Source organism: Procambarus clarkii, chromosome 31, assembly GCF_040958095.1.
Source record: "Procambarus clarkii isolate CNS0578487 chromosome 31, FALCON_Pclarkii_2.0, whole genome shotgun sequence".
Classification (NCBI taxonomy): domain Eukaryota; kingdom Metazoa; phylum Arthropoda; class Malacostraca; order Decapoda; family Cambaridae; genus Procambarus; species Procambarus clarkii.
The window spans coordinates 14,252,096-14,278,397 of NC_091180.1; the positions used below are offsets into that span (position 1 = coordinate 14,252,096).

General features: G+C 42.9%; 1 protein-coding gene across 1 annotated transcript; it reads left to right on the forward strand.

Moving 5' to 3' along the window:
- The first annotated feature begins 12,920 nt into the window (after positions 1 to 12,920).
- On the forward strand, positions 12,921 to 20,078 carry LOC138370184 (golgin subfamily A member 6-like protein 22). The gene is made up of 2 exons (XM_069334173.1): positions 12,921 to 13,353; positions 20,041 to 20,078. The coding sequence occupies exons 1-2, from the start codon at positions 12,921 to 12,923 to the stop codon at positions 20,076 to 20,078; spliced, it is 471 nt and encodes a 156-aa protein (XP_069190274.1).
- Positions 20,079 to 26,302: the final 6,224 nt, after the last annotated feature.

Here is a 26,302-nt window from a genome sequence, read left to right on the forward strand (position 1 = left end):
CGAGTGGTTAAGGAACCTTGTACACCAGTTGCATATTGCTCCTGTCGGTCTGGGTTCGAGTCACTTTTGTGCTGTGGAGTTTTCAGTTGCATGTATGCTTGGAGACCATTGAAGCTTATTTGCATATATATATATATATATATATATATATATATATATATATATATATATATATATATATGATATGCAAAGCATTCCCCCCTCCCCTCGTCCTCCCCACCATTCCCCACTCCCACATCTGATACATTCCCAAATTATGTGATGTTCCCATCAGAAAATTGGGAACATCAAATGATCTGATGTTCCCATCACTGAAAATAAGAACAGTTAAAAAAAGAAATGAGAAACAGTGAAAAAATAAAAAAAATAAACTATACTCACGAACATTTTTTTTTTATTATAATTTTCTACCACAGACGTGGCCACACATTTACAATGCTAACCAGCATATATACATTTTCTTCTGTCCTCCATGGACAGGGTTAGACTAAAGGTATGGTAAACAACACAGCTCAATTCCAATGCAATGTCACACAAAATAATTAAATCGCAATTAAAATAAGTCGAAACCTATGAAATTCAATTTATCAATGCAATCAGAAACATTGAAATGGAATCATAACATATTTAAAATTGCATTTGTTGCTCTTACGTGCCACAGATGGCTCTGTTTCTTAAAAAAAAAGAATGGTTTTTACCTGTCATAGGTGTGGCATCTATACTTATACTTACGAAATGAACGATATGGTAAACAACACAGCTGAATTCCAACGCAATGTCACACAAAATAATTAAATTAAAATGAAAATAAATCGAAATCTACGAAAATTCAATTTACCAATGCAATCAGAAACTTTGGAATGGAATCGTAACATATTTAGTATAGCGTGTGTTGCTATTACGTGCAACAGATGGCGCTGTTTAAAAAAAAAAGCATGCTTTTACTTGTCACAGGTATGCCATCTATATAGTAGGTATATAAAAACACGCGCATATTCGAATGGAAGGTTGTTTCAAAATTTCAAAGCATTCGGTGAAGAACTTTCGGAGATTACAGCGTACGTTGCTTTTACGTCTAACAGATGGCGCTGTTAAAAAAAAAGCATGTTTTTTTCTGTCACAGGTGAGGCATATATAATGTAGGTATATAAAAACACGTGCCTATTCGAATGCAACGTTGTGTAAAAATTTCAAAGCAATCGGTAAAGAGGTTTCAAAGATTTCCTTCTCATGAAAATCACATGAAAACAGTTTTTCAAAAAGCATGTTTTTCCCCGTCACAGACGTGACATCTATATAATGTGTATATAAAATCCCGCTCGGATGCGAATGGAACGTTGTGTAAAAATTTCAAACCAATCGGTGAAGAACTTTGGTAAAATATATCACTTTTATTACATTTCAACTTTAGCCAACACCTATGTCGACTTCAGTGCCACACAGGCAGGAGGTGCTGCCAATCACCGGGAAGCAGCCAAGTCACATAAATACAGAGACCTTGATCACCACTACAATTTTGTCCCCATTGCCTCTGAGACACTTGGTGCCTGGGGTAAAGGGGCTGCTAGTTTTTTGAAGGAGCTGGGTTCCAAGCCAATTGAAACAACTACAGACCCTAGAGCCGCCTGTTTCCTCTTTCAGCGCCTTAGTGTGGCGATCCAGAGAGGAAATGCTCACTGCATCCATGGTTCCTGCCCGCCATCTGAGGAGCTGGAGGAACTCTACAACCTGTGACAAGTAGCCTTGTACCCCGCATGTAACCAGTGTTGTAACCCTTTTTGTGTAGTGAAGTTTTAAATAAAATAAAATGACAAAGTACAAAAAATATAGGGGGGTGGTAGGAGAAGGCAATATGTGGGTGTGCGCGGGTGTCCCGTAAGACTCCCCCAGATGCTGCATATCGTCTTCTTCGAGGTCGAGGGGTCCCTACAAATGCAATCAAAGGTGGTACCCCCCTACATTACCCCTATATTATATATATATATATATATATATATATATATATATATATATATATATATATATATATATAAATATATATATATATATATATATATATATATATATATATATATATATATATATATATATATATATATATATATATATATATATATATACGTCGTACCTAGTAGCCAGAACACACTTCTCAGCCTACTATGCAAGGCCCAATTTGCCTAATAAGCCAAGTTTTCATGAATTAATTATTTTTTGACTACCTAACCTACCTAACCTAACCTAACCTAACTTTCTCGGCTACCTAACCTCACCTAACCTATAAAGATAGGTTAGGTTAGGTTAGGTAGGGTTGGTTAGGTTCGGTCATATATCTACGTTAATTTTGACTCCAATAACAAAAAAATTGACCTTAAACATAATGAAATGGGAAGCTTTATCATTTCATAAGAAAAAAATTAGAGAAAATATATTAATTCAGGAAAACTTGGCTTATTAGGCAAATCGGGCCTTGCATAGTAGGCTGAGAAGTGCGTTCTGGCTATTAGGTACGACATATATATATATATATATATATATATATATATATATATATATATATATATATATATATATATATATATATATATATATATATATATATATATATATATATTAAATTTGTCTTTTCAAAGGTAGCTCAGATCTATCCATTTCCTTACCTTTTTTTTTGTATTGTTCAGTTACTGAACAATACGTTAAGATGATTCGTTTATCATCTAAACAAACACACACACAAACATGCAAACAAACACACACACACACACACACACACACACACACACACACACACACACACACACACACACACACACACACACAGGAAATGGGACAGGAGTCATTGCTGTAAACAACCGATAGCTAGAAAGGCGGGATCCAAGAGTCAATGCTCGATCCTGCAAGCACATATAGGTGAGTACATATAGGTGAGTACACACACACACACACACACACACACACACACACACACACACACACACACACACACACACACACACACACACACACACACACACACACACACACAGCTCAAAGAAGCTGAAGAATGATTTATACCACCACTCAGGGCTCAGGGAAGCAAGACGACCATTAGCCCATGGTTCAACAGTGTCTGGAAGCAAAGAGAAGAAGCAAAAGCATCCTGGAAGAATTACGGAGAACACAGATGTATGATCCAGCATACACCAGTATGACTGATATACGCTGTGAGCACATCTTAAGATGACATAACACATTATAACATTATATATTACCATTATAAATTGATTTTGCTATATCCTTCATACACTATTACGTTTATAGGTTCTATATATTACTATGTGTCTTATGTATTACAATCCAATGTATTATTATATATCTATTAATATGATGTTAAGTGAATTAGGCTACTGTTGGTTGATTGATACTGCTATACTTTGTACTATGAGGATATATATACTCATACTTATTAGATCATGTTGTTTATAATATATTATACTTGTATCATTGTATAACTATCTATTGATGAATAATGTTTTAGAGAAGAGAGCTAACGGTTTGAGCAGCTGGGTAGACTAAATTCTATTTTTTTATTAAATTTTCCATAACCCCCAAGACTATTATTGTAGGCCAGGTGGCTTTGTTGGGACTTCTGGAAGGTTCGACGTCGCCAGCGATGCTGTGGGTAAAGCCCGTACCACAACAGAGCAGAAGAAAATCACAATATAGACAAATTGGGCAAAAATGAGCACACAGAAACTAGGAGAGTGGCAGAGAAGCCATACGGGAATTACTTTGCATACTAGGCTATATAAGTCCCAGACTAAACCGTTCTGTAGTCACATCAAGAGGAAGATGAGTGTGAATGAGCAGGTTTTCAGACTTGACCAAAGTAAGGGAGGACGCACGGAAAAGGATAAGGAATGTGGGGGGACTTAGTAAAAACTTTCAGGAAGTATTCAAGCCGTAGCCTGATTTACCACTAGAGCTTAAGGTGGGGTCGGTGCCGCGCCTGCATACCCTCCTTCCTTGCTCCGGTCTGGGGGTTGCCTAGTCCCGTCTGCTGGGGTCGTGCCCTGTGAGGGTCCGGAGTTGGGCCCTTATCGGGATGCCCGGGTGCTTCCGATCCCGTGGTGCTCGTCCACTGTCTGGGTGTCGCGGGTGAAGGAGTTTGTGTATAGGGTGCCGGATAGGTATTCGTTTGCCTTGTTCGGGTAGAAGGTAGACACAGTAGTCGCTTCTGTATATATTTATTGACTGAGATAGCAAGGTATATATCTGCCTAGCCGAGGTCCTTCTACTCTGAGTCTGTGAGGATAACTGAGGCTGCTGGGAGCATGGCTTGATGCTCCTCTGTCTGGCATGACGTCAGAGGCCTACTTGCCTGTGATTGGTTACATTTCAACTGACAGAATTTGAGTATAACATAGGATGTCTCAGCCGAGGGCGCCGCCTGGTGGCCGGCTGCCCGCTGACCTGCGGGTGATTTGGGAAGCGTACCGCTTGCGCTTTCCGATACACAAGTTTCCGGAGAAGTATTAGTTCCAGTCTTGCGCACACTGCTAAGCCGTGCGTGGGTCAGCTGCCACCGTGACCACGACGCCCCGTCCTTCCCCCCGGTGCGGGGAGTCTCCCTCTAACGTTCGCCTCTGTTCTCGTCGCCACTCCTCTCTCTACGGCCCATCACATCTACCGCTTTTGACTTTCTTCTCTGTTCTCGTCGCCACTCCTCTCTCTACGGCCCATCACATCTACCGCTTTTGACTTTCTTCTCCTCCTGACCGTCAACGCGTCTCCTTACATCTGTCCTGGTGCAGTCATCGGGAGGGTTAACCCTTCATGCAAACTGCACCTATTCTCAAGAAGAAGAAGAGCTTAAGAGCCCAAACCAAACGGGAAATTGCACAGTAAAGCAGCTTCTTCGGTGACACCAGAAGAAATAAAGAAGCAAATTACAGAATTAGACAGAGGAAATATCACCATGGATACTAAAAGAGGCAGCTGAAGCATTGTGCAGCCCACTTGCCATAATACTGAATTCCTCTCTAGAAACGGGACGGAGGGAATTGTCAGGGAAAGCGCCAAGCCATTACGACTATATAGCACTTGGAAGGGGTCAGGATAAAGATTTGGGATGGGACGGGGTGGAAGGAATGGTGCCCAACCACTTGGACTGTCTGGGATTGAACGCCGACCTGCATTTGCGAGACCGTCGCTCTACCGTCCAGCCCAAGTGGTTGGGCTGTTCATGAAGTTCTCCTATTTCTCTAGAAACGGGAGAACGTCATGAAAACTGGAAAATGGCTAATGTGGTGCCAATCTACAAGAAAGGGGGGAAGACAGACACCGTCAAACTACGTACCCCACATCACTAACAAGTATCCCCTGCACGTTGTTAGAAAGACTGAAGCAGGCGTGAAGAACATTTACAACAGAAAGACTGACCCAAAGCAGGCGTGAAGAACATTTACAACAGAAAGACTGACCCGAAGTAGGCGTGTAGAACATTTACAACAGAAAGACTGACCCGAAGCAGGCGTGTAGAACATTTACAACAGAAAGACTGACCCGAAGTAGGCGTGTAGAACATTTACAACAGAAAGACTGACCCGAAGTAGGCGTGTAGAACATTTACAACAGAAAGACTGACCCGAAGCAGGCGTGTAGAACATTTTCAACAGAAAGACTGACCCGAAGCAGGCGTGTAGAACATTTACAACAGAGAGACTGACCCGAAGCAGGCGTGTAGAACATTTACAACAGAAAGACTGACCCGAAGCAGGCGTGTAGAACATTTACAACAGATCAGTTTTGTCTTAAGGCACAGATTTAACAAAGGAAAATCCTGCTTTGACAAACTTGCTGCAGTTCTACAACAAGATGATAGAGATCCAACAAGAGAAATAAGGATGGACAGACTGCATGTTCCTCGACTGTCAGAAGGCCTTTGATACGGTCTCGTATGAAAGACTCCTACTCAAACTGGAAAAGTAGAGATAACATACCTGGAAGAGTCGTAAGGTGGGACATAGCGTATCTCTCAGGAAGGAAGCAAAGAGTTACAGTGAGAGCTACAAGTGGAGTACCACAAGGGTCGGCTCTAGGGCCCATCTTGTTTCTAATATATGTCAACGAACGGACACAGAAAATTGGCTTCTTCATATCAATGTTTGCAGATGATGCAAAACTGATGAGAAGAGTAAGGTCAGACATAGATTGTTAGTTATTGTAAACGGATTTGCACACACTCCAGAAGTGGTCTAAAAAATGGCTGCTAGAGTTTAACCCAGCCAAATGCAAAGTTATGAGGATTGGAATGGGAGTGTGGAGGCCAGAATAGCAGTATTAGATGAAGGAAAGGCAGATTCATCAATCAGAAAAAAGATAAAGACCTGGGAGTCAACATAGCCCCAAATCTAATACTAGAAGCCGACATTAGCAGAATAACCAAGTGCCTGTGCCACACAGCGCCTGAAGGAACTGAACCTTACGACACTAGAAAAAAGAAGGGAGAGGAGGGATATGATAGGAACGTATAAAATACTCAGGGGAATAACGAATAACACAAGTGGTGGAACCAGTTCGAAGTGTTCACGAGGAGTTGGACCAGAACCAGAAGTAAAACCTCGAAACTAAACACTTGAAGGATCCAGCCACACATCCACACATCCACACATCCACACATCCACACATCCACACATCAGTAAATAGCAGTAAATAGGTATCTGGGAGTTAGTCAGCTGTCACGGGCTGCTTCCCGGGGGTGGAGGCCTGGTCGAGGACCGGGCCGCGGGGACACTAAAGCCCCGAAATCATCTCAAGATAACCTCAAGATAACATCCACAAATATATAACATTCCTCAATATTAACCAAACGCGCGAAGAAGGATCCCATCTTGAGGTTATCTTGAGATGATTTCGGGGCTTTTTAGTGTCCCCGCGGCCCGGTCCTCGACCAGGCCTCCACCCCCAGGAAGCAGCCCGTGACAGCTGACTAACACCCAGGTACCTATTTTACTGCTAGGTAACAGGGGCAAAGGGTGAAAGAAACTCTGCCCATTGTTTCTCGCCGGCGCCTGGGATCGAACCCAGGACCACAGGATCACAAATCCAGCGTGCTGTCCGCTCGGCCGACCGGCTCCCCATAAGAACAACACAAATTTAATAAGAAAACCTGAGGCTAAGACACGACTTTAAAGTCTGCTGAAGCAGTAGACTCGATATGATGATTCAGATCATGTGCAGAAAGTATGTTTTTTGTTTCAGTTAACTCTGAATATTGTATAAAGACCCGGGCCAGACGGACAGAGGCTGAGAGGAAGGCCTGGCGCTCCGTGGGTTCCCTGTCGATTGAAACCATCCCCGCCTGAGGACAGGTGTAATTATGGAGTACGCTGTGTGACTTGTGAGCCAGTTGCGTTCTCTTTCTTCGTCTCCTTCCACTTGGGCTGGACGGTAGAACGACGGTCTCGCTTCATGCAGGTCGGCGTTCAATTCCCGACTGTCCAAGTGGGTGAGGCACCATTCCTTTCCCCCGTCCCATCCCAAATCCTTATCCTGACCCCTTCCCAGTGCTATATAGTCGTAATGGCTTGCTGCTTTCCCCCCTGATAGTTCCTTCCTTCCTTCGTCTCCTTCCTCCTTCTCCATCTCTTCCCTCCTCCTCCTCCTCCTCCTCCTACTCTCCACATCAATTCTTATTCCCCTTTCCAGATTCTTCAATGCCTTTTCCTCATTCAGGGAATAGTTGGATAATTAACAATCTTTTCATTTGCATTAGTTTGTTTCTTTCATTCCTTTCATTCCGTAATCATTGACACGGGTTTTAATCCATTAGTCATTCCTTCTCCGTTCTATTCCTTTTAAGAATGTAGTTTCCATCATTCTTAATCTCTCTCTTCTAAAGGAAGATTTAATAAGCTGCTTAAGATTAGTTCTGTCATTCTTCGTATGTATTCAAGATAATTAAGGTTCACCGTGAAGGGGGTGTCCATATCCACACAGCATAATCCAAGAGAAGTCTCACTATGGTAGGATCAAACAGACTATTGGTAGATGCTAGAGCATATGGTCTGACCTGAGAGGGGAAGATAGCTGAGTCTAACTCCATTCATAGTTCCTGGGATATATTAACAAGCAGGAGAGGGTCGGAAACAGAGTTAGGGAAGATATGATCACTACATACAAGATTCTCAGAGGAATTGATAGGGTAGATAAAGTCAGTTTATTTACCGCAAGGGGCACACACACTAGGGGACACAGGTGGATATTGGATACCTAAATGAACCATAGAGACATTAGTAGGAAATTTGTAGTGTGTCAGAGTAGTTAACAAATAGAATGCATTAGGAAGTGATGTGGTGGAGGCTGACTCCATATACAGTTTCAAATGTAGATATGATAGAGCCCAATAGGTTCAGGAACCTGTACACCAGTTGATTGACAGTTGAGAGGCGGGACTAAAGAGCTGAAGCTCAACCCCCTCAAGCACAGCTTAGTGAGTATACACACACACACACACACACACACACACACACACACACACACACACACACACACACACACACACACACACACACATACACACACACACACACACACGCACACACCGCTAAGAGAGAGATTAAGAATAATGAAAACTACATAATAAAAGGAGAGCTACGACTGGTTGCACACCTGGAGAACGTCAGGTTTGTAAACAAACATCAACATGGGTTCTGGAAAGGGAAATCTTGCCTAGCAAACCTTTTGGAATTCTATGCTAAAATAACAAGGATAAGGCAGGACAGAGAAGGTTGGGCAGACTGCATATTTCTAGACTGCCAAAAGGCCTTTGATACAGTACCGCACATGCGACTGCTATTCAAACTTGAGAGGCAGGCGGGGGTGGGAGGAAAGGCCCCTAGCATGGATAAGGAACTACCTAACAGGAAGGAGCCAAAGAGTTACGGTAAGGGGCGAGAAGTCGGACTGGCGAACAGTAACAAGTGGAGTACCTCAAGGATCGGTGCTCGGACCAATTCTATTTCTTGTATATGTTAGCGACATGTTTACAGGAGTAGAGTCCTACATGTCGATGTTCGCGGATGACGCAAAGTTGATGAGAAGAGTTGTGACAGATGAGGATTGCAGGATCCTCCAAGAGGACCTGAACAGGTTGCAGAGATGGTCAGAGAAATGGCTACTGGAGTTCAACACGAGTAAATATACAGTTATGGAAATGGAATCAGGTGACATTAGACCAAAGAGATAGTATATAATGAAGGGGAACTGCCTATCAGTGACGATTCGAGAAAGAGACCTGGGAGAAAGGGACCTGGGAGTGGACGTAACACCTAATCTATCTCCTGTAGCACATATAAATAGGATAACGACAGCAGCGTACTCTACACTGGCAAAAGTTAGAACATCATTCAGAAACCTAAGTGAGGAGGCTTTTAGGGCGCTTTACACTGCCTATGTGAGACCAGTCTTAGAGTATGCCACGCCATCATGGAGCCCCCACCTGAAGAAACACATAAGGAAACTGGAAAAGGTTCAGAAGCTTGCGACGAGGCTCGTCCCAGAGTTACGAGGGATGGGATATGAAGAGCGCCTAAAGGAACTTAACCTTACGACATTAGACAAAAGAAGGGAGAGGGGGGGATATGATAGGAACGTATAAAATACTCAGGGGAATTGATAAAGTGGAAATAGATGAAATGTTCACACGAAATATTAACAGAACGAGGGGCCATGGATGGAAGCTGGAAACTCAGATGAGTCACAGAGATGTTAGGAAGTTTTCTTTTAGCGTGAGAGTAGTGGAAAAATGGAATGCACTTAAGGAACAGGTTGTGGAAGCAAAAACTATTCATAATTTTAAAACTAGATATGACAGGGAAATGGGACAGGAGTCATTGCTGTAAACAACCGATGGCTGGCAAGGCGGGATAAAAGAGTCAATGCTCGACCCTGCAGACACAACTAGGTGAGTACACACAGGAACAGAAAAAATAGAGATATACTACAGAGAGAAGATAATCAATACACCAGAGATAGTCAGGAAGCTGAGAGTCATTTTTAAAACTACATTGCTGCACAAACCAAGGAACAATCATAGCTGTTTTTATAGCCATTTAAGAAGAAAAACAATTGCAAGAGACCATGTGATATGGTTAGAGACAAGAGGTGGAAGTGAGGAAAACTCATGGAAAACCGACAAGGAGGTGTGTGTGAGAAAACGACAAGGAGGTGTGTGTGAGAAAACGACAAGGAGGTGTGTGTGAGAAAACGACAAGGAGGTGTGTGTGAGAAATTCAACAAAAGATTTCAGGAGGTCGTTACAAAGGAATCGATGTGGAGACCAGAGTTGAGGGATGAACGGCCAGAGGAAACACTGGATGACATAGTCACTGTGGAAGAGGTTAAAAAAAAACACCTGAAGGACCTATATACAATAAAATCAACAGGGGTCCCAGACTATATATCACCAAGGCTATTGAAGGAGGTTGCAAGTGGCTGCCTTGTCACCCCATAACAGATGTTTTCAATAAAACACTCGAAACAGGAGATCTCCCAGAATTCAGCAAAAATGAAAATATTCAAGAAAAATATTCTCAGTATTCAAGAAACGGGGACAGAAGGAAGGTACAAAATTACAGACCTGATGGGAATAGACAAGTATTCTTGGCAACATGCTGGAGAAAGTAATCAGATTATGAGTAGCGGAGCACTTGGAGAAGATAAAGTTGTCTAATACAACGACATTATAGATTTAGAAGGTGAAAGTCGTGCCTCACAAACGTGATCAAGTTCTTTGACAAGGTTACTAAAAATCAACAGGACAAGAAGGCTGGGTAGACTGCATTTGCCTAGACTGTCAAAAAGCATTTGATACTCTCCTAACAAAAGGCTGGAATACAAGATGGAGGAAGCAAGCTGGGGTAATTGTTGTGACACTAAACTGGCCAAGGGAGTACCCGGTGTATAGAACACAGAGTCACAAAGGTGGAGTCTTCAGCTGGAGGAATTTAACAGTAGGTCCCTCCTCCCCCCCTTCTTCCAAATGCTAAGACCACTACAGTTCCTAATTGATGTTAATGCTGTACCCGAGGGAGTGAGCTGGCACATACATTTTTGCAGATGATGCAGAATGAATAAGAGTCAGGTCAGTGATTGTGATGCATTGCGAACTGATTTTGACACACTCCAGAAGTGGTCTGAAAAATGGCTGCTAGAATTTAACCCAGCCAAATGCAGAGTTATGAGGAATAGAACAGGGGTGTGAAAACCAGTACGGCAGTATAAGATGAAGGGAAGACATCTTCTTCAATCAGGAAAGGAGAAAGACCTGGGAGTGGACATCACACCAAATCTGACGCCAGAAGCCCACATTAGCAGGATAACGACAGCTGCAGGTGACATACTGGCCAACATCTGTGTATCCTTCTGATACTTGAAGTATATGAAGGAGCTTTCCGTGTCCTATATACACCGAAGGTGAGACCAACTCTTGAATATGCAGCCCCAGCCTGGAACCCTTACCTGGAAAAACAACAAAGAGATACTAAAAAAAGCTCCAAAGATATGCAACGATACTCGTTCCGAAGTTGAAGGGATTGAACTATGAGGAAAGACTGAGAGAACTGGACCTTACCACACTGGAAGAAAGAAGAGATAGGGGAGACATGATAACAACATATAAAATTCTAAGGGAAACTGACAAAGTAGACAAAACAGCGTTGTTCAAAGCTAGGAACAGCAGAACGAGGGGATCATAGATGGAAGCTGGAGACGCAAATAACTCGTAGAGACATCAGGGAGAACCTTTTCAGTGCTAGAGCTGAGAGCAAATGGAAACGATTGGATGTAAAAGTCGTTAAATCAAATTCGATTCAAAATTTTAAACCTAAATATGATAAAAGCGTGAGAAATGAGTCTTTACATTAGTCTATGAACGTTCGGAAGGCGGGGAGGGGGGCCAGGAGCCTAACTCGACCCTACAAGCACACGTAGGTGAGTACAAAACCCCTTTGCTAATCCTTCACCGACATAAATTGCTTCACATTCCAATTTATTTCACTATTTCAACGAATTTGTAATTTTTGCATCATGTAACTAAATTAATATGTCATAACTCTTCCGCCAGGCTGCACCGTCAATTCTGTTTACATAAATTAGAATACTAAACCCAATTACGGCTGACGTAATCACCTAGGTCAATTGTAAAAGGTAATTAACTAGCTTAATTGTAAATAGGTAATTACTTAACTGAATTGTTAGGTCATTACTAAGGTTAATTGTAAATAGGTAATTACCTAACTGAATTGTTAGGAGGTCATTCCTAAGGTTAATTGTAAATAGGTTAATTACTAAGGTCAATTACCACAAAGTGATTACCAAGGTTAGACGTAACAAGGTAATTAAATATAAAGGTTAATTTTAACAAGTGAACTAACAAGGTAAAGTGAAACAGGGTAATTACCGAGGTTAATTATAATAAGTTAATTACCTAACTTAAATGTAACAAGGTTGGAACACTGGAACAACGGAAACAAAAGTTTGATGCAGTGGAACAAGGAGACAAATCGTTGCAACAATGGAACAAAAGGTAGGAACAACGTGACAAAAGGTTGGAACAACGTGACAAAAGGTTCGAACAATGGAACAAAAAGGTTGGAGCAATGGAACAAAAGGTTGGACAAATGGAACAACAAAAGGTTGGAACAATGGAACAAAAGGTAGGAACAACGTAACAAAAGGTAGGAACAACGGAACAAAAAGTTGGAACAACGGAACAAGTGGTTGGAACAGTGGAACAAAAGGTTGGAACAATGAAACAAAATGTTGGAACAGTGGAACAAAAGATTGGAAAATGGAACAAAAGGTTGGTAAATGGAACAAAAGGTTTGAACAATCGAACAAAAGGCTGGAACAATGGAACTAGGAGACCAAATGTCGGAACAATGAAACTAGGAGACAAAATGTTGGAACAAAAGGTTGCAAGAATGGAGCAAAATATTGCAGCAATGGAACAAAAGGCTGGAACATTGGAAGAAAATGTAGCAACAATGGAACAAAATTTCGGAACATTGAAAAAAAATGCAGCAACATTGGAACAAAAGGTTGGAACAATGGAACAAAAGGTCGGAACAATGGAACAAAAGGTTAGAACAATGGAACAAAAGGTTGGAACAATGGAACAAAAGGATGGAACAATGAAACAAAATGCAGCAACAATGGAACAAAAGGTTAGAACAATGGAAGAAAAGGTTAGAAAAATGGAACAAAAGGTAGGAACAATGGAACAAAAGGTTGGAACAATGGAACGAGAAGACAAAAGGGTTGAAATACGGGGAAGGGAAGGAAATTATCAGCGGAAAGCACCAAGCTTTCAAGGTAAAGCACTTTACCTTGAAAGCCTTTGCGACTATATAGCACTTGGAAGGGGTCAGGATAAGGATTTGGGATTGGACGGTGGGAAAGGAATGGTGCCCAACCACTTGTGGACGGTCGGGGATTGAACGCTGACCCGCGTAAATCGAGACCGCCGATCTATCTTCCAGCTTACCGTTTCTACCTGTTCCATTGGAAAATGGAACAAGGAGACAAAAGTTTGGACCAATGGAACAAGGAGACAAAAGTTTGGACCAATGGAACAATGAGAGAAAATGTTGGACCAATGGAACAAGGAGACAAAAGTTTGGACCAATGGAACAATGAGAGAAAATGTTGGACCAATGGAACAAGGAGACAAAAGTTTGGACCAATGGAACAATGAGAGAAAATGTTGGAACAATGGAACAAGGAGACAAAAGTTTGGACCAATGGAACAAGGAGACAAAAGTTTGGACCAATGGAACAAGGAGACAAAAGTTTGGACCAATGGAACAAGGAGACAAAAGTTTGGACCAATGGAACAATGAGAGAAAATGTTGGACCAATGGAACAAGGAGACAAAAGTTTGGACCAATGGAACACGGCAACAAAAGGTTGGAACAATGGAACAAGAGCTTCAAACGAAAGGCCAAGACCGTAAAAGAACATATTTCACCGAGCTTGAATATGTATTAAAAAAGAGCCAAAAAAAAGCAGACAAGAGAAATTGAAGATATCCAAAAGCAAGACAAAAATCAATTGAACCAAACAGTAGAACCCAAGATTTTTGTCTCCCAGGGAAGTGGTTAGAGAGAGAGAGAGAGAGAGAGAGAGAGAGAGAGAGAGAGAGAGAGAGAGAGAGAGAGAGAGAGAGAGAGAGAGAGAGAGAGAGAGAGAGAGAGAGAGAGTGTTGGAATGATAGGAAGGGGGGGGGGTAAGATATATATATATATCACCCCAAATGGGACGCGAGCGAGACCCCAAATTGGGTAAATGCGATGCAATATTACCCGCTGGAGACGAGGCCCCGCGAAAATATGAAAATATATCGCTTGAAAATATCCGAGAAATATATAATATTATTCAAGACGGGGGTAAAAAATAGTTGGGTTGAAGGTGCTGTTATCAGTGGGGGGATAAGTGAGAATATTCCTGTGTGTGTGTGTGTGTGTGTGTGTGTGTGTGTGTGTGTGTGTGTGTGTGTGTGTGTGTGTGTGTGTGTGTGTGTGTGTGTGTGAGAGTGTGTGTGTGTGTGTGTACTCACCTATATGTACTCACCTATATGTGCTTGCAGGATCGAGCATTGACTCTTGGATCCCGCCTTTCGAGCATCGGTTGTTTACAGCAATGACTCCTGTCCCATTTCCCTATCATACCTGGTTTTAAAATTATGAATAGTATTTGCTTCCACAACCTGTTCCTGAAGAGCATTCCATTTCCCCACTACTCTCACGCTAAAAGAAAACTTCCTTACATCTCTGTGACTCATCTGAGTTTCAAGCTTCCATCCATGTCCTCTCGTTCTGTTACTATTCCGTGTGAACATTTCGTCTATGTCCACTCTGTCAATTCCTCTGAGTATCTTATACGTTCCTATCATGTCCCCCCTCTCCCTTCTTCTTTCTAGTGTCGTAAGGCACAGTTCCCTCAGGCGCTCTTCATACCCCATCCCTCGTAGCTCTGGGACGAGTCTCGTTGCAAACCTCTGAACCTTTTCCAGTTTCATTATATGCTTCTTCAGATGGGGACTCCATGATGAGGCGGCATACTCTAAGACTGGCCTTACGTAGGCAGTGTAAAGCGCCCTAAATGCCTCCTTACTTAGGTTTCTGAATGATGTTCTAACTTTTGCCAGTGTAGAGTACGCTGCTGTCGTTATCCTATTAATATGTGCCTCAGGAGATAGATTAGGTGTTACGTCCACCCCCAGGTCTCTTTCACGCGTCGTTACAGGTAGGCTGTTCCCCTTCATTGTGTACTGTCCCTTTGGTCTCCTATCTCCTAGTCCCATTTCCATAACTTTACATTTGCTCGTGTTGAATTCTAGTAGCCATTTCTCTGACCATCTCTGCAATCTGTTCAGGTCCTCTTGGAGGATCCTGCAATCCTCATCTGTCACAACTCTTCTCATCAACTTTGCATCATCCGCAAACATCGACATGTAGGACTCTACGCCTGTAAACATGTCGTTAACATACACAAGAAATAGAATTGGTCCCAGCACCGATCCTTGTGGTACTCCACTTGTTACTGTTCGCCAGTCCGACTTCTCGCCCCTTACCGTAACTCTTTGGCTCCTTCCTGTTAGGTAGTTCCTTATCCATTCTAGGACCTTTCCCCCCACCCCCGCCTGCCTCTCGAGCTTGAACAGCAGTCTCATGTGCGGTACTGTATCAAAGGCTTTTTGGCAGTCCAGAAATATGCAGTCTGCCCAACCATCTCTGTCCTGTCTTATCCTCGTTATTTTATCATAGAATTCCAGAAGGTTTGTTAGGCACGATTTCCCTGTCCAGAACCCATGTTGATGTTTGTTCACAAACCTAATGTTCTCCAGGTGTGCAACCAGTCGTAGCCTAATTATTCTTTCCAGTATTTTACAGGGGATGCTTGTCAGTGATACAGGTCTGTAGTTAAGTGCCTCCTCCCTATCTCCTTTCTTGAAGATCGGCACGACATTTGCCTTCTTCCAGCAACTGGGCAATTCTCCTGACATAAGTGACTCATTAAAGATCATTGCCAGAGGCACGCTGAGGGCCTGTGCTGCTTCTTTTAGTATCCACGGTGATACTTTGTCTGGTCCAACTGCTTTAGTTGCATCTAGAGTTGTCAACTGTTTCATTACCTCCTCTGCTGTCACCTCTATATCTGATAGTCTTTCATCTAGGGTAACCCCTTCCAACAATGGGAGCTGCTCAGGCTCGGTAGTGAACACTCCATGGAAACTGGCATTCAGTGCCTCGCAGATTTCCTTGTCACTTTCAGTATATGCCCCCTCTGTCTTCCTTAGTCTTGTCACTTGGTCGTTCACCGACATTTTTCTTCTTATATGACTGTGTAGTAACTTAGGTTGTTTTTTCGCTTTGATTGCAATATCGTTCTCATAGTCCCTTTCCGATGTTCGTCTTATGTTAATGTAATCGTTCCTAGCTCTGTTGTATCTGCTTCTGTTGTCCTCTGTTCTTTGTCTTCTGTACTTCCTCCACTCCCGCCTGCTGGCCATTTTTGCTTCCTGACACTGTCTATTAAACCATGGGTTATTATATTCCTTCTTATTTTTTCCCTTTACCGTTGGTATAAATCTCTCTTCGGCCTCCTGTGTGTGTGTGTGTGTGTGTGTGTGTGTCTGTGTGTGTGTGTGTGTGTGTGTATTTATTATTTATTTATTTTTCACCTATTAACATTGCAAATTATTCACTTGACAAAAGTGAATAATTTGCAATGTCTTTTGTAATTACCAATTTCGGAGAATATCCAATTTTCTTAAAAATTCTTAGTTTATTTCGATGAAAAGAGAAGATTTTAGTTTTTTTTTGCGTTTTGCGATATTTAAAAATATTGTCATGTTTGGAAAAAAATTTTCAGGAATATTTGAGATGACAAAAAAATTGCCTATTTTTAAATTAATTATATTATGAAACATATTGGATTGTTTCAAGGGATACTACTAGTTAGTTTATATGAGAATATACCAGTATATTCAGAATATATTCAATTATGCGCTATACTAAACCTTCCAGCCTTCAGTATAAACACATACCTTTGATATCACATATACATCAGGGATAAATATATACACCGAGGGACACACATATACATACTTCTCAGTGTGTATATATATATATATATATATATGCAAACAAGCCTGAATGGTCCCCAGGACTATATACAACTGAAAACTCACACCCCAGAAGTGACTCGAACCCATACTCCCACAACTGGTATGTACAGGGACGCCTTAATCCGCTTGACCATCACGACCGGACATAAGGAAGTGATAGCCGAGGCTATATGAACCACTTCCCCGCCGGCACTCGGATGGTAATCTTGGGCATAGCATTTTATCAAATCACCTCATTCTTTGGGGCACACGTGAGGAACACAAATGCAAACAAGCCTGAATGGTCCCCAGGACTATATACAACTGAAAACTCACACCCCAGAAGTGACTCGAACCCATACTCCCACAACTGGTATGTACAGGGACGCCTTAATCCGCTTGACCATCACGACCGGACATAAGGAAGTGATAGCCGAGGCTATATGAACCACTTCCCCGCCGGCACTCGGATGGTAATCTTGGGCATAGCATTTTATCAAATCACCTCATTCTTTGGGGCACACGTGAGGAACACAAATGCAGAGTTTTCAGTTGTATATAGTCCTGGGGACCATTCAGGCTTGTTTGCATTTGTGTTCCTCACGTGTGCCCCAAAGAATGAGGTGATTTGATAAAATGCTATGCCCAAGATTACCATCCGAGTGCCGGCGGGGAAGTGGTTCATATAGCCTCGGCTATCACTTCCTTATGTCCGGTCGTGATGGTCAAGCGGATTAAGGCGTCCCTGTACATACCAGTTGTGGGAGTATGGGTTCGAGTCACTTCTGGGGTGTGAGTTTTCAGTTGTATATAGTCCTGGGGACCATTCAGGCTTGTTTGCATTTGTGTTCCTCACGTGTGCCCCAAAGAATGAGGTGATTTGATAAAATGCTATGCCCAAGATTACCATCCGAGTGCCGGCGGGGAAGTGGTTCATATAGCCTCGGCTATCACTTCCTTATGTCCGGTCGTGATGGTCAAGCGGATTAAGGCGTCCCTGTACATACCAGTTGTGGGAGTATGGGTTCGAGTCACTTCTGGGGTGTGAGTTTTCAGTTATATATATATATATATATATATATATATATATATATATATATATATATATATATATATATATATATATATATATATATATATATATATATATATAAACATATGTCGTACCTAGTAGCCAGAACGCACTTCTCAGCCTACTATGCAAGGCCCGATTTGCCTAATAAGCCAAGTTTTCTTGAATTAATTGTTTTTCGACTACCTAACCTACCTAACCTAACCTAACCTAATTTTTTCGGCTACCTAACCTAACCTAACCTATAAAGATAGGTTAGGTTAGGTTAGGTAGGGTTGGTTAGGTTCGGTCATATATCTACGTTAATTTTAACTCCAATAAAAAAAATTGAGCTCATACATAATGAAATGGGTAGCTTTATCATTACATAAGAAAAAAAAATAGAGAAAATATATTAATTCAGGAAAACTTGACTTATTAGTCAAATCGGGCCTTGCATAGCAGGCCGAGTACGACGTTCTGGCTACTAGGTACAACATATATATATATATATATATATATATATATATATATATATATATATATATATATATATATATGTCGTACCTAGTAGCCAGAACTCACTTCTCAGCCTACTATTCAAGGCCCGATTTGCCTAATAAGCCAAGTTTTCCTGAATTAATATATTTACTATAATTTTTTTCTTATGAAATGATAAAGCTACCCTTTTCACTATGTATGAGGTCAATTTTTTTTTATTGGAGTTAAAATTAACGTAGATATATGACCGAACCTAACCAACCCTACCTAACCTAACCTAACCTATATATATAGGTAAGGTTAGGTTAGGTAGCCAAAAAAAGCTAGGTTAGGTTAGGTTAGGTAGGTTAGGTAGACGAAAAAACATTAATTCATGAAAACTTGGCTTATTAGGCAAATCGGGCCTTGCATAGTAGGCTGAGAAGTGAGTTCTGGCTACTAGGTACGACATATATATATATATATATATATATATATATATATATATATGACAATGTCAGACCACGGAGGAAAAATGAAACAGGAAATTTCCTTAAGTACTTTCGTATATTAAATACATCTTCAGAAGGTCAAATTTACAAGTGGCCAAAACATACATTCGTACCCCCACTACATTTGCATGTATACGTAACATGTGGACGATGTGTATATATTAACATATTACAGTTTCGTGATATACACACATATATATATATATATATATATATATATATATATATATATATATATATATATATATATATATATATATATATATATATATATATATATATACATACATAGAGTAGGGATATATTGCAAAAATGTTGGTGTATCGTGAAGATGGAGAGATTGTGGTGTATGGTTGGTGTACAGTGCAACCATGCAACCATGATACAATGCAACCATGCAACCATGATACAATGCAACCACGCACCCATGAAACAACGGACCCAAGCAATCATGCAATCACTCACACGTGCAACCATCCATCAGTGAAATCCAACAATGCATCCTTGCAACCAACCTCCCATACAACCATACAGGGCCAAAACATACATTCGTACCCCCACTACATTTGCATGTATACGTAACATGTGGACGATGTGTATATATTAACATATTACAGTTTATAATACATCTTTTGTGAAGGAAGTCAATATTCTTAAACTAAAGTATTCAGCGTTTGGAAGGGATATGAGATAGACTAACATCTGGGATACGAGGATGGAGCGAAGAAATGGCGGCCAATTACTTGAACCATCGGGGATCGAACGCCGACCATGCAGGAGTCGATGCCGATGCCACAGTGTCATAATAATTATCTTCACAATCTGTACAATTTCGTCTATTATTTCAGCCAATCTTGAAGATAATCCCAGTGATGATGACATTTAACAATAGCACACAATCACGCTTAATATAACCATCATATTATCACTTTAATTGTTGATTATTATTAACTTTACTGCCTCGACAATCATCACTAATATATTTTACCTTTACAATCACCCCTACCATAACCATCACTGTTACAACCACAATCATTACCATAACTATCACTGTTACAATCACAATCAATACCATAACCCCCAATACTGCTGCCACAATCACCACCACCATAACCATCACACAATCACAATCATTACCATAACCCCCAATACTGCTGCCACAATCACCACCACCATAACCATCACACAATCACAATCATTACCATAACTATCACTGTTACAATCACAATCAATACCATAACCCCCAATACTGCTGCCACAATCACCACCACCACAACCATCACACAATCACAATCATTACCATAACCCCCAATACTGCTGCCACAATCACCACCACCATAACCATCACACAATCACAATCATTACCATAACCCCCAATACTGCTGCCACAATCACCACCACCATAACCATCACACAATCACAATCATTACCATAACCCCCAATACTGCTGCCACAATCACCACCACCATAACCCTCACACAATCACAATCATTACCATAACCCCCAATACTGCTGCCACAATCACCACCACCATAACCATCACACAATCACAATCATTACCATAACCCCCAATACTGCTGCCACAATCACCACCACCATAACCATCACACAATCACAATCATTACCATAACCCCCAATACTGCTGCCTCAATCACCACCACCATAACCATCCCACAACCACAATCATTACCATAACCTTACGCCTCACAAAGGTAAAAGTGGAAATCACTGTTACTTGCTTAATTTTATTTCTAAATATACAATGTAATTATCAGCAGAAATTGCTTAGCCATTACAATTATACAACACGTAGACTGGTTCAGGATAAGGATTTAGGATAGAATAAAGGATAGGAATGGTGCCCAATCGCTACGACGGTCGTTGGTGTAAGGGAAGTTCGGTGATTCAAAATTGGTTCCACTCCACCTCAAACTGACCAACTGGTTGGTAGAATTCTTGTAATTGGTTAAACTCGGCGCCAGACTGACCAATACGGTTGTTAACGTCTAATTGGTTCCCCTCGACACCAAACTGCCCAACATGGTGATCAAGCGCCTGCCAGGCCTGGTCCAGGGCCACCAACTCTACCAAAGTGTGAAATTCGGTAGTGTCCTGGATGGACTGAACGGGTTCCAGGGTGGTAAGATGGTCCTCGGTTGAGTCCAAGACTGGTTCCATGTCTTGTATGTCTGGCACGAACATGGCTGCCCAGGGCACGATTGGGCACTCCCCAAGGACCCCCACGGCTACGAACTCTCGGGGAACCATCTTGATCGACGAGGTAATTCAGTCAGTTAACGAGTGTCTGTTGTTAAATTTATATCCTAGATGATTATAATTTAGGGAGGCAGATACTGCTTATTCAGTACTACGGCTAATATACGTCCTGCTAGGCTTGGGAATTTGAATTGAATGAATTGCTTCATTCATTCGGTATGCTACTTCATTCTGTATGTAACTTCATTCTCTCTGTTGCTTCATTCATTCTGCATGTTGTTGTGTTGCTTCATTCACTTTTGATGTTCTTCACTTGTCTTTGGTTTCATCTTTGTCATCGAGGCATGTGTGGTGAAGATGGTGAGGTTGTGGTGTATGGTTGGTGTGTGGTGAAGATGGTGAGGTTGTGGTGTATGGTTGGTTTGTGTGGTGAAGATGGTGAGGTTGTGGTGTATGGTTGTTGTGTGGTGAAGATGGTGAGGTTGTGGTGTATGGTTGGTGTGTGGTGAAGATGGTGAGGTTGTGGTGTATGGTTGGTGTGTGTGGTGAAGATGGTGAGGTTGTGGTGTATGGTTGGTGTGTGTGGTGAAGATGGAGAGGTTGTGGTGTATGGTTGGTGTGTGTGGTGAAGATGGTGAGGTTGTGGTGTATGGTTGGTGTGTGGTGAAGATGGTGAGGTTGTGGTGTATGGTTGGTGTGTGTGGTGAAGATGGTGAGGTTGTGGTGTATGGTTGGTGTGTGTGGTGAAGATGGAGAGGTTGTGGTGTATGGTTGGTGTGTGTGGTGAAGATGGTGAGGTTGTGGTGTATGGTTGGTGTGTGTGGTGAAGATGGTGAGGTTGTGGTGTATGGTTGGTGTGTGTGGTGAAGATGGTGAGGTTGTGGTGTATGGTTGGTGTGTGGTGAAGATGGTGAGGTTGTGGTGTATGGTTGGTGTGTGTGGTGAAGATGGTGAGGTTGTGGTGTATGGTTGGTGTGTGGTGAAGATGGTGAGGTTGTGGTGTATGGTTGGTGTGTGGTGAAGATGGTGAGGTTGTGGTGTATGGTTGGTGTGTGTGGTGAAGATGGAGAGGTTGTGGTGTATGGTTGGTGTGTGTGGTGAAGATGGTGAGGTTGTGGTGTATGGTTGGTGTGTGGTGAAGATGGTGAGGTTGTGGTGTATGGTTGGTGTGTGGTGAAGATGGTGAGGTTGTGGTGTATGGTTGGTGTGTGTGGTGAAGATGGAGAGGTTGTGGTGTATGGTTGGTGTGTGTGGTGAAGATGGTGAGGTTGTGGTGTATGGTTGGTGTGTGGTGAAGATGGTGAGGTTGTGGTGTATGGTTGGTGTGTGTGGTGAAGATGGTGAGGTTGTGGTGTATGGTTGGTGTGTGGTGAAGATGGTGAGGTTGTGGTGTATGGTTGGTGTGTGTGGTGAAGATGGTGAGGTTGTGATGTATGGTTGGTGTGTGTGGTGAAGATGGTGAGGTTGTGGTGTATGGTTGGTGTGTGGTGAAGATGGTGAGGTTGTGGTGTATGGTTGGTGTGTGTGGTGAAGATGGTGAGGTTGTGGTGTATGGTTGGTGTGTGGTGAAGATGGTGAGGTTGTGGTGTATGGTTGGTGTGTGTGGTGAAGATGGTGAGGTTGTGGTGTATGGTTGGTGTGTGGTGAAGATGGTGAGGTTGTGGTGTATGGTTGGTGTGTGTGGTGAAGATGGTGAGGTTGTGGTGTATGGTTGGTGTGTGTGGTGAAGATGGTGAGGTTGTGATGTATGGTTGGTGTGTGGTGAAGATGGTGAGGTTGTGGTGTATGGTTGGTGTGTGTGGTGAAGATGGTGAGGTTGTGGTGTATGGTTGGTGTGTGTGGTGAAGATGGTGAGGTTGTGGTGTATGGGTTGGTGTGTGGTGAAGATGGTGAGGTTGTGGTGTATGGTTGGTGTGTGTGGTGAAGATGGTGAGGTTGTGGTGTATGGTTGGTGTGTGGTGAAGATGGTGAGGTTGTGGTGTATGGTTGGTGTGTGGGGTGAAGATGGTGAGGTTGTGGTGTATGGTTGGTGTGTGGTGAAGATGGTGAGGTTGTGGTGTATGGTTGGTGTGTGGTGAAGATGGTGAGGTTGTGGTGTATGGTTGGTGTGTGTGGTGAAGATGGTGAGGTTGTGGTGTATGGTTGGTGTGTGGTGAAGATGGTGAGGTTGTGGTGTATGGTTGGTGTGTGTGGTGAAGATGGTGAGGTTGTGGTGTATGGTTGGTGTGTGGTGAAGATGGTGAGGTTGTGGTGTATGGTTGGTGTGTGTGGTGAAGATGGTGAGGTTTGTGGTGTATGGTTGGTGTGTGTGGTGAAGATGGTGAGGTTGTGGTGTATGGTTGGTGTGTGGTGAAGATGGTGAGGTTGTGGTGTATGGTTGGTGTGTGTGGTGAAGATGGTGAGGTTGTGGTGTATGGTTGGTGTGTGGTGAAGATGGTGAGGTTGTGGTGTATGGTTGGTGTGTGTGGTGAAGATGGTGAGGTTGTGATGTATGGTTGGTGTGTGTGGTGAAGATGGTGAGGTTGTGGTGTATGGTTGGTGTGTGGTGAAGATGGTGAGGTTGTGGTGTATGGTTGGTGTGTGTGGTGAAGATGGTGAGGTTGTGGTGTATGGTTGGTGTGTGGTGAAGATGGTGAGGTTGTGGTGTATGGTTGGTGTGTGGTGAAGATGGTGAGGTTGTGGTGTATGGTTGGTGTGTGGTGAAGATGGTGAGGTTGTGGTGTATGGTTGGTGTGTGTGGTGAAGATGGTGGAGAGGTTGTGGTGTATGGTTGGTGTGTGGTGAAGATGGTGAGGTTGTGGTGTATGGTTGGTGTGTGGTGAAGATGGTGAGGTTGTGGTGTATGGTTGGTGTGTGTGGTGAAGATGGTGAGGTTGTGGTGTATGGTTGGTGTGTGGTGAAGATGGTGAGGTTGTGGTGTATGGTTGGTGTGTGTGGTGAAGATGGTGAGGTTGTGGTGTATGGTTGGTGTGTGTGGTGAAGATGGTGAGGTTGTGGTGTATGGTTGGTGTGTGTGGTGAAGATGGTGAGGTTGTGGTGTATGGTTGGTGTGTGTGGTGAAGATGGTGAGGTTGTGGTGTATGGTTGGTGTGTGTGGTGAAGATGGTGAGGTTGTGGTGTATGGTTGGTGTGTGGTGAAGATGGTGAGGTTGTGGTGTATGGGTTGTGTGTGGTGAAGATGGTGAGGTTGTGGTGTATGGTTGGTGTGTGGTGAAGATGGTGAGGTTGTGGTGTATGGTTGGTGTGTGTGGTGAAGATGGTGAGGTTGTGGTGTATGGTTGGTGTGTGGTGAAGATGGTGAGGTTGTGGTGTATGGTTGGTGTGTGGTGAAGATGGTGAGGTTGTGGTGTATGGTTGGTGTGTGGTGAAGATGGTGAGGTTGTGGTGTATGGTTGGTGTGTGGTGAAGATGGTGAGGTTGTGGTGTATGGTTGGTGTGTGGTGAAGATGGTGAGGTTGTGGTGTATGGTTGGTGTGTGGTGAAGCTGGTGAGGTTGTGGTGTCATGGTTGGTGTGTGGTGAAGATGGTGAGGTTGTGGTGCTATGGTTGGTGTGTAGTGAAGATGGTGAGGTTGTGGTGTATGGGTTGGTGTGTGGTGAAGATGGTGAGGTTGTGGTGTATGGTTGGTGTGTGGTGAAGATGGTGAGGTTGTGGGTGTAATGTGGGTTGTGTGGTGCATGAAGAGGGTGCGGTTGTGGTGTATGGGTTGGTGTGTGTGGTGAAGATGGTGAGGGTTGTGGTGTATGGTTGGTGTGTGGTGAAGATGGTGAGGTTGTGGTGTAGTGGTGGTTGGTGTAGTGGGTGAAGATGGTGCAGGTTGTGGTGTAATGGTTGGTGGTGTGGTGAAGATGGTGAGGTTGTGGTGTATGGTTGGTGTGTGGTGAAGATGGTGAGGTTGTGGTGTATGGTTGGTGGTGTGGTGAAGATGGTGAGGTTGTGGTGTTATGGTTGGTGTGTGGTGAAGATGGTGAGGTTGTGGTGTATGGTTGGTGTGGTGGTGAAGATGGGGAGGTTGTGGTGTATGGTTGGGTGTGTGGTGAAGATGGTGAGGTTGTGTGTATGATTGGTGTGTGGTGAAGATGGTGAGGTTGTGGTGTATGGTTGGTGTGTGTGGTGAAGATGGTGAGGTTGTGGTGTATGGTTGTGTGTGTAGGTGAAGGATGGTGAGGTTGTGGTGTATGGTTGGTGTGTGTGGTGAAGATGGTGAGGTTGTGGTGTATGGTTGGTGTGTGGTGAAGATGGTGAGGTTGTGGTGTATGGTTGGTGTGTGGTGAAGATGGTGAGGTTGTGGTGTATGGTTGGTGTGTGAGTGAAGATGGTGAGGTTGTGGTGTATGGTTGGTGTGTAGGTGAAGATGGTGAGGTTGTGGTGTATGGTTGGTGTGTAGGTGAAGATGGTGAGGTTGTGGGTATGTTGGTCGTGTGGTGAAGATGGTGAGGTTGTGGTGTATGGTTGGTGTGTGGTGAAGATGGTGAGGTTGTGGTGTATGGTTGGTGTGTGGTGAAGATGGTGAGGTGAGGTTGTGGTGTATGGTTGGGTGGTGTGGTGAAGATTGTGAGGTTTGTGGTGTATGGTTGGTGTGGTGGTGAAGATGGTGAGGTTGTGGTGTATGGTTGGTGTGTGGTGAAGATGGTGAGGTTGTGTGATGGTTGGTGTGTGGTGAAGATGGTGAGGTTGTGGTATGGTTGGTGTGTAGTGAAGATGGTGAGGTTGTGGTGTATGGTGAAGATGGTGAGGTTGTGGTGTATGGTTGGTGTGGTGAAGATGGTGAGGTTGTGGTGCATGGTTGGTGTGTGGTGAAGATGGTGAGGTTGTGGTGCATGGTTGGTGTGTAGTGAAGATGGTGAGGTTGTGGTGTATGGTGAAGATGGTGAGGTGTGGTGTATGGTTGGT

Bases quoted from the DNA above. Each gene is read 5' to 3' on its own strand.
- LOC138370184 (XM_069334173.1), top strand. From the start codon at position 12,921: ATGAAACTAGGAGACAAAATGTTGGAACAAAAGGTTGCAAGAATGGAG. The intron at 13,354-20,040 runs GTAAAGCACTTT...CTATTATTTCAG, and splicing joins GAAAGCACCAAGCTTTCAAG to CCAATCTTGAAGATAATCCC.